At 43.9% G+C, this 14,724-nt stretch overlaps 1 protein-coding gene across 1 annotated transcript in view; it reads left to right on the top strand.

The window, feature by feature from the left end:
- LOC104849952 overlaps positions 1-10,198 on the top strand; it is a 41,238-nt gene extending 31,040 nt beyond the window's left edge. The window contains exons 7-8 of the mRNA XM_010606586.1: positions 5,346-5,439; positions 10,019-10,198. Coding sequence (XP_010604888.1) covers positions 5,346-5,439; positions 10,019-10,198 — 274 coding nt within the window. The remainder of the gene's footprint in view (positions 1-5,345; positions 5,440-10,018) is intronic.
- The last annotated feature ends 4,526 nt before the right edge of the window (positions 10,199-14,724 follow it).

The raw sequence follows: 14,724 nt of genomic DNA, 5'->3' as shown, positions 1-14,724 counted from the left end.
CTCAGTCGCTCCCTCTGACTTATTGCTCAGTCACACCATGCATTCCCACACACCCTCCATCTGTTCCACCATTGCCCCTGCCTGCAGTGCTCCTACCTTATTCCTCCACAAACTACCTGAAATATTGCCCCTTCTGGAGGCTTGCCCAGCGTCTTGGTACTTTTTACATTGTTGAGACAATACTCAACACCCACAAGTTAAAGGAGGAAAGGTTTATTTAGCTCACAGTTTACGGAGGTTTCAGTCTATAATCAAATAGCACCAATGCAGGGTGGCATGGTAGAGGGGCATTACAGAGGAGAAATAGTTCATGGTAGGCAGAAGGCAGCCAGCAGTGAAATAGCAAAGCACTTTCTTTCGGTTTCTTTATATTCCATCCAGGCTGCCTGACTTTTGGCTGGTGTCACTCAGAACTATGCTAAACCAAATAATGGACTATTCCACACACCTTTAATCCCAGCATCACACCCTCAATCCACACTCACACACCCTACATTGACCCACCTCCAAAAAGCCCCACCTCTGAGGGCATGAGGCCTTAGGGGGACATCTAGATACAAGCCATAACACTCGGCTCACCCTGGACAAATTTGCTCCTTTTTTCCTTATTGCCTCCATTGCACTTGGAACTAATACACATTATATGACAGACACCATTCTAGGCATTGGAAGTACCAATACACAAAAATGGTTGCTTCATGGGCATTTGCATTCTGCTTTGAGAGACAGACAATAAGCATGAGAGCAAATAAAAAGGTAATTTTCACTTCTGATGAGTGCTACGGAAAAAATTATGCAGCGTAAGGCAGAGATTCATAGGGAAGAGATGGAATCTTATTCTAGACCTCATTATCTCTGGATTTGTTCACCCAACTGTAGGCTCTGAGATGGATCTTTGCCTGGCGCATAGCAAGGTCTCAACGAATAAGTAATACGAGTCTGACATATCAGCACCACACATTTCAGTGTTTCAGTCAACAGAATGCTCTTCCAGGTTTCATAGAAAGCAGGAAAGCTAGAGTTACCAATTTTCCAGTAAATGACTGAAAATTATTGTGTTCCCTGAAAAATGTATCATATTTTTCTCTGACTTCACCCAGAAATGTAATTAACCAAAAAGCTCTCAGTGCTGGAACAAAACATCAATATTCCATTTCTCAGTTTCATAAACAGCTGTGTAGACTTGGCCCCTCACTCTGTATTCACTGCCTTCCATTATTTAATGCCTTGCTCGCCTGTCCAAACGCTGCTGTTTATTGTCTGTGTGTCTCACATGCTTTTTCTAGCCACCAGCCCAGCTGAGTTGTAATTTGCAGTCAAGTGCACAGGGGTTGGTTGTATGGCTTCCATTCCAAATCCTGGTTAATTTGGCTCTGGGGACTCTTGTGGGGCTGCGCTACTTGGCTGGAACAGGATGGACTTTGTTGAGGAAGTATATTCAGCTCATTTCTGGTTTGAGGCATGAGGGTGGGGACACAGAAAATTGGGCACTGCAGAAGACATTTTCTGAGGTGTAGAAGGCAGCAAAGGACATTGCTTTTGGGACCCGCTAGAGATTGCCTGAATTTCTGCTCTGCAACTTATTTTTAGGGTGCATTGAACATACTAATTCCAGGTTCCTTCTCTGAAATGCAGAAAATAGCACCTACATGGCAGTGTTGCTGCAACAATCAGAGTGTCTGTAGAAGTCCTGGCAGAGTATCGCACACATGGGAGGCAGCTACTAAATGGAATGATTAGGACCTTGGCTGCAATGGTCATTTGGGCTCAGCAGACTTTCCCTCTAGACCAGTTATTTCAAACCTATGTCTGGACACAGCGTGCTATCATTCCCTGCTCTTCGTGATTCACATCCGAGCAGAGGTTTGTGAAGCCAGGGATTTGGTTCAGTGGTGCCTCCGCCTGCCTCACAAGTGCAAAGACCCAAGTTTGATTCCCCGGTCCTTCCAAGCAGAGGTTGGGGGGAGGGCAGGAGCCTGGACAGAAGCCCCTCACCCCCTTTGCACTTCTAAATGAGATTTTTTATGTCTGTAAACGGAAAAACTAATCGTCAAAGAGAGACACACGATGAAGTCTAAACAATGTCGTGAAAGTCCAGCTCTCTGTTCCCTGCTGAGGTCCCTGAGCTGAGACTGCCTCCTCACCCCACAAAGGGAATTTCCAAAGTGCCCAGGAAGGGGTCTAGTCACTGCATACTTCCTCACAGAGTCAGAACAACACCCTCACTCCGACCCAGAGTCAGGTCCCCAGAGCTCCTGAGAGAGCCAAGCCCTGGAGATAGAGTTAGGAGCAGTAGCCTCTAGGCCCAAGGACACCCAGGATGAGAGGAAGGGCCTCAGACAATGCCACTTAGCCTCCCTGCACCTACTTCCTGTGTGACATGGGGAATTGGGCTCTACAGAGGACTTTGATGGCTAGAAGCAGTGACTTTTATGTTGCAAGACACAAGTCACATTTCACCTCACTCCCATGACAAGCACCATCAGAGCCTTGAGTGCCCTGTTCTCTCCCTGTCAACCAGACCACGGTGGCCTGCTTGGGTGTTCCTGGGTGGTAATGTTGTCCTCTCAGCTAGAGGGATCATCAGTGCAGGGCGGGAAAGTGCTCATTTTCTGTTCTCTCCAGCGCCATGCTATGAAAACTTGATGATGTGGTCTGCTTGCTCCACACACGATGCACACCAGTAGGAGGCAGAAAGGAGAGTGTTGTGGTCAGAGGGACACTTGCTGCTCTGGAAGAACAGACTCTGAGACCTCCCAGGGCCCTGGGTTGTACTCTTGGAAACTTGCAATGTGAAAAGTTCAGGCTTGCCAGGCTTAGCCTACTCCACAAGTAAATCTCACTTTTACATTTTTAAACCTTTAAAAAAGTTAAAAATTCTGCTAGAATAGTACTGCTTTATTTTCTTTCACTTCTTTTTATTGGTGGTACATACAGACCAATGGGTTTTGCTTTGGCAGATTCATGCATGCACATAAAATACTTTGATTATTTCTACCCTTCCATCATCCCCCTGCCCTGCTCCCTCCCCCACTTTCACACTTTTGGGGATTCCATGCGGATAATACATTTTGCTCACATCCATCCCCCCATTACTTACCCTTATATTCCCCTCTTTATTCGTATCTCAATTATAAAATCTCTTTGGAATATTTACTAAAATAATGTTATGAACTCACCATTTGTTTAATTATAGAAGACATTTAAATAATAAAATTGAACCACTGCCAAATTCAACATTTAATTTCTTTAATTTATGCTAAACATCTTCCTAAACCATTCTTTTTTGGCAGACTCTTCACTTCATGTTTGCCTATGTCACCAGGCTTAGCTGTTTTCCTAAAACACTGTTTTATCAAAAGCTTCCCAATTATTATTCTGTACACTTACAGAAGATACTCAGAGAAAGCTTCACTGGTAGGTGGATGTTAGATCAGCTAGATCCACTCATTGACCAAGAGACTCACTCTTGGCTGGGGTTTGTTGGTGGCAAGCTACAGAAAACTTCTCTTATGACATTAAATTTAGAAAGAAATTGACTTAGAAGGATAAGGGAGAATTCAAAGAAGTAATGTTGAAAAGTCAGTGAAGAGCAGGCCCTAGAACATTTGTGAGCCTCTGGGTCTTGCAGTTGTGTCCCGGGGTAAATTTGGCCTCCTGCTTTCTTACAGAGTTGCTGGAACATGGGCAATGCTCATCTGTACAAGGTGAGCACCTGCTCTTTCTTGATAACAGCAGAGGCAGATAGTTGAGGCACAGACCTTGTGGCCCCCAAAGCTTAAAATATTTACTCTCTGTCTTTTTACAGGGAAAGTTTAGCAGACCCTACTGAAAGTCGTCGAGATAAACAGATGTCACTTCCAGGATACCATTGAAAAGCCAGGTGCTCTCTAATCATTAGCACATGTATCTCTAGTTTCAAGACTAGAATTCCTTGGAGAGAGACTGAACTGTGATCACACACCAAGACCCTTCTCAGCAGAGGGCTGGTTTCCTTGACTGATGCTCTCATTATTGAGGCAGCATCAAATGGCTGAAGTGTGGTCCCTCTGAGCAAGCCCCTGGGACACTCACTGAGGTCCGGAAAAGAGGAGGCAGGCAGGCAGAGATACCACATGTGCCAACCACCCACACAGCACAGCCTCACAGCAATTCAGATGTGTGCTGCAGCAAAATTAAAATAAAGGCACATGCCACAAGCCATAGAGCTCGGGTTCAAACCCACAGAGGACTACTTTGGACTCCAAGGGTCTGTGACACTCCCTCTCTCCAGGTTTGCTGAGTGTCAGAGATAGTACTGGTTAAGAACAAAGCAATAGCAGCCCTATTCCTTACAGGGAAGTCATTCATTTCCTATCTCGTTTCCAGGTTTTCCCCTGCCTACCCAGTGAGTTTGCAGTGTGGTCTAAGGTCAAGTATGACACAGGTGCTCATGACATATTTGTAAAATAGTTGAGTATCTCATATGAATAAAAGGGTATCATGGATGGAAAATAATTAGAAAAAATAATGCATGATTAAACATCTAAATGGTTGGCCTGAGGATGTGGGTCAGGGGTACATGTGTGAGGCCCTGTATTTGATTCCAGAAACGCACACACACACACGCACTCATGCACGCATGCACGCATGCACACACACATGCACTCGCTCTCTCTCTCTCTCTCTCTCTGTCTCTCCGAGTAGTTTGCCTTTTGCAGCAGGGTTTCACAGTTATGTGTAATATGCTATGGTTTTCAAGGAGTTCTTTGCTTGCTTACTATTATATTTTATAGTCTACAAGTATTAGGACTCATCTGTTTTCCCTCCTTCATCTTGGGTGCCTGTGGGAGCCTTGTGGTCACCAAGGTAACATGTTAGGGTTTGGATCAAAATGTTTCCCAGAAGTCTCTTGTATTTAGAGAATGGGCATCTAGAAGATGATTGGCTCATGGATTGCTGACCTCCACAGTGGGTTAATGCATTGGTGAGTAGCTGAATGTGCTGGGAGGAGGTGGGACCCTGCTGGAGGAGGTGTGTTTCTGGGGCTGCCTATGAAGGGTATCTCTTGCTCTCTCTCTGGCTTGTTCCTCTTCCTCTGCTCCTGGCTGCCAGGAGGTGAACAGCTTTTCTCTTCCATGCCTCACCGACCTTGATGTTTTGCTTCAAAGCTGACCAGCCAGGAACTGAAACCTCTAAACAGTGAGCCAAAGTCAATCTTCTTCCTTTAAATCGGCATGCTGGGTATTTGGTCTCAAGAATGGAAAGCTGACTACTACCACAACATGGTAAACTCAGACAGTAATCAGACTTACAAGACCCTAGGGAATAATGCTGGCTTCAACATGTCTATTCTTTCTTGGTAGTAAGGTTTCTCTGTCAGTTCCTTGGAAGAAATTTTCAAAAACTTCCTACAGATTAAACTTCACTGAACATCACCACTTCACTAGGCCTTCCCAGGTAAGTGTCACCCCCGTAACCATAGCAACTGACTTCCACCTTATTCAGAGATAGCTATTAACCTGGTAACGACATGGACTTCTAATAGCATGCTCAGCATCTTGCTCAGAATAATCTATTTCACTTTCTCAGTACAAGGTACCTAGTACCATTTCCCATATGGGAAAACTAAGGCTGAGAGATAGTGTGGAGCAAGCTTGAGGTCACAGAGTCTGCAAAAGCTCCACAACTTATGTTCAAACGGATACTGTTTTGTGTGGGAGTTCTTTAACAAACTCCCAAGTGTTCCCAAACCTGGCCCACAGACAGGTACCAGAAGTGGTGCTTACCTGTCTGTAGCCTGATCAAAAGCAGGCTGTACAGCAGGAGGCGACTGGTGAGCTGTTGAAGTTTCTCCAGTATCTACAGCTACTTCCCACTGCTTGCATGATGGCCTGAGCTCTGCCTCCTGTCAGGTCATTAGACCCTCACAGCAGCAGAGAGCTGACTGTGAATTGCATGCAAGGGACCTAGGTTGTGAGCTGCTCCTGAGAATCCAATGCCTGATGCCCTGAGGTGGAGCTGTGGCAGTGATGCTAGTGCTGGGGAGTGGCTGCAGATGCACATGAGCATTAGCAGAGATGTTTGACTTCACAAAGATCATAATAAAGTCATTTTTCGCAGACTCGGATCAAACCCCATCAGTGAGTTGCAAGTGACTAAGTGGCAAGCTGCATCTGGTGTCTGGCTTCAAAGTGATGTGTGAATTGATAGGACTATCCACTGTGGGAAAACAAGCTCAGGGCTCCCACTAACTTTGCATCATGGTGAGTTGTACGATTACTTCATTACCTACTACAATGTAATAAAATTGAAATAAAGGGCACAATAAACATAACGTATTTGAACCATCTCAAAACCAACCTCTCCACACTTGTGGAAAATTGTCTTTCAGAAAGTGGTCCCTTGTACCAAAAAGCTTGGGGACTGCTGCTCTGAAGCATAAGTTCAGTTATTTAAGTTTTCAGCAATATCAAGTAAGGGAGAGTATCAGTATTACCTGGACCAGAAAAACAATATGGGAAATTATAAGATGTTCTGAGTCAAACCATTTTCCTTTAATTCAATCATAAAATAGGATTAGAAAGAGGAATCATACCATCACCAGGTTGGTACCTATAGATAGGAAAACATAAGCAGTTATGATTATTTATCACTCCTACATGGAGACCCAACAGACCTAATGAGGGAAAGGTGTTTGACATCTGTGTTGCTTGCCTAGAAGAGCTTATACCTAGTCTCTACAACTAGCCACAATTTTTACCACTTCTTAATACATCGTTCTCTGGTTTGGAAGGAAGGGGTAAAGGGATGGCTGGAGGGAGGAAGGAGGGGATAAAGGGAGGGAGGGAGGGAAGGAGGGAGGAAAAAGGAGCTACACATTTCCTTCTCTGCCAACAGTGAGATGCTGCATCTCTCTGAAGATTCTGCCCTAACCTTAGACCAAAGATATATGGGTAGAACTGGCAACTTGGATACCAGTTTTCATGAGGAAATGGTAAAGGTTTGATTATGGTTGGAAAAGAGAACCACTCACCAAGCCAGTCACAAGCCTGGCCTCTCAGCTGGGCTGCAGACCCATGGCTGTCCACCTGACCTGTGCCAGTGGGTGTTTGGAAGTGTGAGTCTGCCCTCTTGGGATTTTACAACCTTGCTCTCCCTTACCTTGACCCTCTAAGGAGCTGCCACCTTTGGATGTCAAATTCAACATGCCACAATGGTGTATTTATATTTCTCTTGCAAATTTATTTCAGCGTCCCCATTTTAAGAATAGCAGAATCACCTTTCTAGTCAGCTTTATCACCATGGAGATTCAGTCCCTAACACCCATAATGTAAAGGAGGAGGGGTTTAATTCACTCATGATTGCAGTTCACGGTGGGCTGGCTTCAGGACACAGATGTAGCGTGGAAGGGCACGGCGAAGCAAAGCTTCTTAGTTCACGGCTCTGGGGAGCAGAGTGAAGGAACGGTGCCAGACAGGAGAGGGCCAGGGCCGGATGTGGATCCCAAGGCCTCATCTCCATGACCACGCAGACACACCTACACATGGACTCCACCAGTCCCCAGGACATCCCAAGGTCAAGCAAGTTGAAACTCCACCACAGTCACCACAGTTGTTCAGGTCAGAAGTTCTGCAGTCTCCTTTTTGGCTTCCCGATTGTAATTATTCTATCCACAGGTCCTGCCAGTTCCACCTCTGACATACATCCCGAATCAGTTTCATCCCCACTGCCTCTGCTAGTCTCTTTGTCCAAGCCAACCTTCTTAGCACTCTCCTGGGCCCTAGCTTCCTCTTTCTGCTTTTGACCCTCACAAGCCCTGAGCAAAGCCACTCTTGCATCGTAAAACCCATTAGCCTTCTGCTTAAAAGACTTCATTCATCTTCATGGGCCCTTGGAATCAAACCAAAGCCCTCTCCTAGCAAATCCCTTCCTTACCTTGTGTTGCTCCTCACCTCTTCTGTGCTTTTCCACACTTGTTTCCCTGGAGCTGCTTCCTGCTTTAGGCCTTTCTGCAGATCCCTTTAATGCTCGTCTGACTCCATCCCTCTGCAGGTTCAGCCCCCAGAGAGGAACATTTACCAGTCAGCAGTCCTTGTTGCTTTCGCGCACCAGGCCCTGTTCTTTTCCACTGTTATTATAGAGCTGTTAGGAATGTGCTCTCTCATTTAATTTATCTCTCCCATTTTAGGCAGGGAGTGGGGTGGCTCCCCCGTCTTTTTCACCACTAATCTCCAACCCTCAGCACAGTGCCTAGCATGTACGAGACACTCAATACATATTAAATGGCTACATAAGTGAATGTGCAAACCTACCTTCGATTCTTTATGGTTTCTACTGTCTCATTTATTGTTTCATCAATTTCTTTCCTAGCATCTTAGGGACTTATAGTTTACAAAGCACTTTCATCATTTTTCTCTCATCTGCAGAAGAAGCAGAGAAGCTGAGCTGATCAGTTCATGCAACTAAAGAAAATAAAGAATTTCAGGGAGTTTGAGGGACTTGCATATGGATTTCGGACAGCTAAAAAGTTGCAGACCCAAAACTAGGGCCCCAGATTTCAGACTTTCTGCATAGTTACCTTAAGCCTCAACCAATGCCTCGAATCTTCTGTTCAAGTGGTTATTAATAAAGATATTATTGAAAAAGATAAAATTAAAGACTATTGAAAAATTTAAAATATTCAAATAAAGATAAAGCATAAATTCTACCCAGTCTTATTTTATTTGCATTGTTTGTTTTATCAGGTAACTGGCAAATAAAGCTCAACTGTGCCTCCTGCTCCAAGCGAAGCCTATCGCTGGGATTTTAGAACTAGACACTCTTTTCAGGTTTTATGAAGATTTATTACAAGTGAGATAGTATAGCGGGTAATAAAGCTAACTTCATTGACTGCAGCAATGATGGAAAGTAATTAAAAAGCTGTGACTATACTAGATTTTAATTAGTGTAATGGACATGTCTAAAATGTAGGTATATCTATTCATTATTCTGTTAGAATCCTTTATTTTCTACAGCCTTAGTGTGTAGAAGTCTGTCCCAAGATAGAATGGCTACCTACGATGTATCATTCTAAATGTGGACATTATTTTCCATTTTGGTTGAAGATGGTTAATACTTTCAGAAATTTCAGGGAAGTAATTTTCCAGGGGAAGTTTGTGCTGTTGGTGAGTTACATTCGAGCCTTTTTTCCCCACTGGCTTTTCTACCAACACAACTTGTCTCCTTGTAGTCTGTGAAGAAGCCATATGAGCACCCGGTTAAGATATGGCTGTTCAAATATCCTGATTGGCTGGCTCAGTCATTCATTTTATCTATGAAATTAAAATAACGTATGCAATACAAGGCACCTCCTCAAACTTCTTAATTCATCTAATGATCTAATCCACAGAAGATATTTTATTTAAAAATAGAGTGACGGAATTGCCTGGTGCAGCCACACAGTGATGGAATTCTACAGTGTAGATGGTTGGTGAGGACAGATGCCAACAGCTTATCCCACCCTTGAATGCACTTGTCACCGCTCTCACCAAGAGGTGAACTGATCTCTCATCCCTGACTGGGCCGGCCTGTGTCCTGCTCCGATCCGCAGTGAGTGACAGAAGTGACACCTGAAAGGAGGCCTCAGGAGTTCTCAGTTTCTGCTATTGTTCTCCTGGGATCTGGTTCCCACGAACAGGGACTTAGCCGAACCACTAAACGAAGAGGAACTGCAGGGACCCAGAGGCTGGCCAGCCCTTGCTGGCCCTGCCAATCCCGACTGAGCTCACACACAGTACTGAAATCTGTTTCAGCTCTGCCATGGAATCACACGTGGGACCTCAGCTAACCCCACATAAAGTAACGACAAGTTGTGTCTGCTTGTCACACCCAAATTTCAGAATCGTAAAAGAATAAAGCATTACTGTTTTAAGCAATACTTTTAGGGGTTTTTAATGCTGCAAGAGATAGACAGTTGAAACACCGGAATAAGCTTTGCCACATGCAGGCAGAGCTAAGTCGATCAGGTCAATGCATCATGTGAGTGCCGGGTGCAAAGAGGACTGCTACACAGTTGCAGTCTGTAAGAAGCTTCCGGTGGAAGGGAAGGTGCAGAAGTGACATCACAGTCCTGGTGCGACGTTTTAAGTGCGAATGTGGAGGTGAGGACTGTTCGGGCCAGCCTACTGACCTGGATAAGGCCGAGGAAGGAATCACCGAGCTGAGTCTTGCCGGGTAAGGAGGAAGAGCCAGGAGGCTATTAAAAAGCATGAGGGTGGTGCTGAGAGCATGGGAGCAGGAGGAGAACAAGGAAAACTGCAAAAGCTTGGTGTGACCAGCGTGTGTGCCGTGAGCACGGGAATGCGGGAGACAACACGGGGAGGGCCGGATGTGGCTTCTTGTTCACAGTGGGCATGCGAAGGCTGTGCCCGGACGGTGCACTGGGTTAGCCGCACCAGTGCGCCCCACTTCTGCCATGGCGTGCCCTAAGCTCTTAGTTGTAGCACAATTTCAGTTCACAGTGCATTGAGAGACTATTTTTGTGGTCATACGGCAGGGAAGTCCTCCGAGGCAGCCCTCAGGATTAATAGGAAAGCTGGAGAATTGGGACTCAATGGACAGAACCAAAGCCCAAAGTCACCAAGACATACACAGCACCCCAACACTCATTCTCCCAGTGTCTCCTGATCTCCCGAGGAACAACAACTTTAAACTCCAGCTGTTCTGGTTAGTGCCCTGCATTTCCGTTTTATTTATTGTCAAACATTTTATTGATTCATGTTGGATATGCATGATGATGACATTCATTACAGGGAATTTGTACCCACTCGTGATATATCTTCCTTCGTTTTTCCCCATTGTCCTCCTCTGCCTTCAACCTTTCATCCCTCCTTATTTACAAAAGCTTTGTTTTCAGTTTTTCTTCTATTCCTTTTCCTCATCCCTTCCTCCCCTCCCTTGTTCCCCTTCCCATTTGAACGTTTTCTTCCCATTTCCCAACATCTATTATACATTTTAGTCCTTGTTTCCACTTTCAGTTTCTCACACCAGAGAAACAATTTGGTATGAAACATATGCCCCATTTATTTGACTTAAAAGTCTAGTCTCAAGATGCATCCTTTGACCTAGAAATATTTCATGCTTTAAAAAAAAAGTGTAAGCTTTTTCTCAAATTCTCAAATGTAGATACTGTCCATTGAATTATTTAGACATAAGTGACTTGATGATTTTAATTCTACATTTCATTTCAATATAATTATTCTAACTTTTATTAAATATACATCGGTGCTTTTATTATTCTGACTCTGTAAATACTTCCTGGGTTCAGTCAGTGGTGTTCTGTCATTACACTTAATTTTATATATTACCTTTGTTTCGCCTAGAGTTTAAACTGATTTCCTTACCACTGCTGTTTTATGTAAATCAATGAACCTCATACTTCCAAGTAACTCTTTCAAACATTTTTCAGAACAATTTTTCCAATGCAAAATTTGTAACCCCCTTGCTTCAACTTCTTCTTGGGAACATACTTCCTTGAGTCCACTGTTCTGCTCCATTCTGGACCATGGTCTCTTTCACCTTAAACCCTGGCCTTTCTCTTAGCCACCCTGACGACATTCTGATACCTGCTACATATTTCATATATGATGTATGTGTCCATGTAGGGGTGTGTGTGTGTGTGTGTGTGTGCATTCGCTTTGGGGAATGTTGTGCTCTTTATCCCTGGCCTTCTGAAATTTCATGATGGTGCATTTAGTTACACCATTATGTGAGAAACATGTTTAGTGAGACCCTTAAACCTGCAGACTCATGTTTTTAAGGCCTTATCAATTACCTTACATTGTTCTTGGGTAATTTCTGTTGCAAATGCTGGTGTTTTTAGACTGTATCATTTCAGCGTTCACCTCCATGCTGAAGACTGCTAGAGTGAATTGAATGGTGTCTCCTCAGGTGTCGTCCCACCTGTAACCTCAGAATGTGACCTTGTTTGAAAACAGGGTCTTTGCAGACGTTAGACTCATGGAGCTAGGTGAGGTGACACTGGCCTAGAGCCCTAAAGCCAGTCAGAGGGGTCCTTATTCCCAAAAGGGACAGAGTCCCCAGAGACGTGCAGGGAAGGCAATGTGACAAGCTTTGGGGGCAGAGATCGGAGTGATGTGTCCCTAAAGACAAAGAATGCTCAGGATTACTAGCAGCCACCAGAAGCTACGAGAGAGACTCTGAATGATTTCTCCCTATGGCCTTCAGATGGAGCCAACCCTGCTGAGGTATTGATTTTAGACTTACAGCCTCTTGAACTGTGACAAAATAAGTTTCAGTTGTTTTAAGTCACACAGTTTGTGGCTATTTCTTACAGGAGTCCTAAGAAGCCTCTAGAGCTACTCGCTGTTTTCTCCTGGGATGCTGCATGCATGAGTTTTCTCCTGGGTCACAAGGAGCACATTTAGCCTGCACTGGAATAAGGTATCTCTGGAAACCACACTTAAAGAGGGGTACAAAAGAAGTAGTGGAATGAACACAGTTTTTCGCATGTATTCCACACTGTCTCCTGGATTGAGCTCCAATTTTGTTGGACACACATATTTTATGAGCCTTTTCCTTTTTTAACCTCTGTGTTAGCTTTCCTACTGAAACCAAATCTCTGAGACAACTTGTAAAGACGGAAAGTTTACAGTGGACCCTTAGTTATGAACTCAAGTCATTCCTGAGGGCTAGTTATAGCTTAACTTGACCAACTGCCTTCAAAGTCTCTCTCTTGCCTGTATAACTTTAACTTTCTTCTAAGCAGATGTCAGCGTCCTCAGAGAGACATTAGCTCAGGATTTTCTCAGTTAACCCCACACAGGAAAGGATGTTGTCATGTTCTTTTCAGAGCTCTTCAAGGGTTAAGTCTGTATCTGTGACCATCTGGAAGCACAAGCGGCCGGCATTCAGGTCATAACTGAAGACTTTGGTCATAAGTTAAAACTAAAATTCCAGTCATAACCCAAGTTGTTCATGTCAATTGTTCATAACTTGAGGGTCCACTGTATTTTGGCTCACAGTTTCAGAGGATTCAGTCCATGGTTAACTGGGCCTACTTCTTTTGGGCCTGTGGCAAGGTAGGGAACCATGGTAGAGCCAAGGTACTTATCTCACCAGTAGCCAGGAAGCAAAAGAGAGAAAACAGAAGAGAGAAGGTGGTTAGGGTGTTCCACAATCCCTTTCAAAGGCACACTCCCAAGATCTCCCACCAGGCCTGAGTTCATGAAGATTGCAACACCTCCCAGTAACACCATGTTGGGGACTAAGCTTCCAAACATGGACCACTGGGGACACTGAGGACCCAAACTGTAGTACTTACTACTTCACTTTTTTGCAGTCCTACAGTCTTATAGTCCTACTGTTCCTAGAAGTGTCTCTCCTAAATGACTTGAGCTCCAATCCATGTCTAAAAAGCCAGTTTCAAAGGGAACCCAAACCAAGGCATAACCCTTCCACTGTATTCTAAATTCTCTTTCTCTAGTTTTTAATTGATCAGCTAATGGGGCTACCTGATAGAGCTTCTAACTTTCTTATCCTTTACCTCTAGATATTTACTCATTAGTTTGTTGCTATTCTTGTTGTTTTGTGGGGGGAGAGATTTTTGTAAGCCTCTATTTTTCTACTACCCTAGCTTTTATTTTCACAAAATGTTTTTATATGTACCTCATCCTTTTTTCCTGAAAGACATTATTTTCTCTTACATATTTCAAGATATTTTTAAAGTTTTGTTTTCTTCTCTTTGCATCAACTCTATTCAAACTCCTCCTTTCATCCTTTTATTCTAGTATCTTTTACTCTCTCTCTTTTCCTCGCTCTCAGATTAATAACTTTTCTGAACTATTTGGTGATCCTTGACGTGTGTGTGTGTGTGTGTGTGTGTGTGTGTGTGTGTGTGTGTTACTAAAAGATGCTGGAGTTTATATGAATGGTTGAGACTTGTCACTAATCTACCCAAGCAGCCCTTTTTCAGCAGTTCAGTTTCTCCCGGGAAGGTCAATCTTGTGCTTGGACCTGCTAGCAGCTTTCGGTTGGCAGTGCCATGGGTCTGAGGACCTTATTGTAGACAGCAGGCTTTCACTTAGTTCTGATTTCCAGTCATAGCTCTCCTATGTATCTATGCCTGCAGTATCAAGTCTGAAGCTCCTTGGTTCTATTCTGTCAAGATCGTTTTCACCTTATGAGGGGCCATAGAGGGAGGGATCTGAGACCGTTGTTCCCTACACTGACTTGCAGCACACCTTCCTGTTTCAGCCACTGCCAGCTTGCCACCATGTGCAAAACCAAATGTCTGTAATTCTTAAGCTCTTATGAAGTTCTTCAGGGCAATTTGACACCTAAGTGACTACTCTGCTAGTCGTTTGTCATTACACCAGTCTTCTATCCTCGGGCTGTACTGGTTGGGAGTTAATGATTTCATTTCATGGCAAGGGTTTGATTCAAGAAGAAGTTTGCTTTTCTGTATTTCTAGATGTTCTCAGAGTGACCGTCAAAAGGAAATTGACTTTACATAGTTATCTTAAGTCCAGAAGTCTGGAAAATAGATTTTAAGTGGCATAGGCAACTGATTTCCAGTGGATATTATAAAACCTTTAATCAGAAATGCATCTAAATTAAAAATAGGAGCATTTCGATTACAGTGTTCAATATTTTTGTCTTACTGTACTTTGTATGTAACACTCACAAATTCTTTGAGGGCAGGAAATACACAGTGTCACTTTCCATAGTACACCTCACTAATAC

Source organism: Fukomys damarensis, unplaced genomic scaffold, assembly GCF_012274545.1.
Source record: "Fukomys damarensis isolate Sample0158 unplaced genomic scaffold, DMR_v1.0_HiC HiC_scaffold_28, whole genome shotgun sequence".
Taxonomy (NCBI): domain Eukaryota; kingdom Metazoa; phylum Chordata; class Mammalia; order Rodentia; family Bathyergidae; genus Fukomys; species Fukomys damarensis.
Note: the sequence above shows the minus strand (reverse complement) of the source record. Positions and strands in the feature narration are given on the sequence as shown.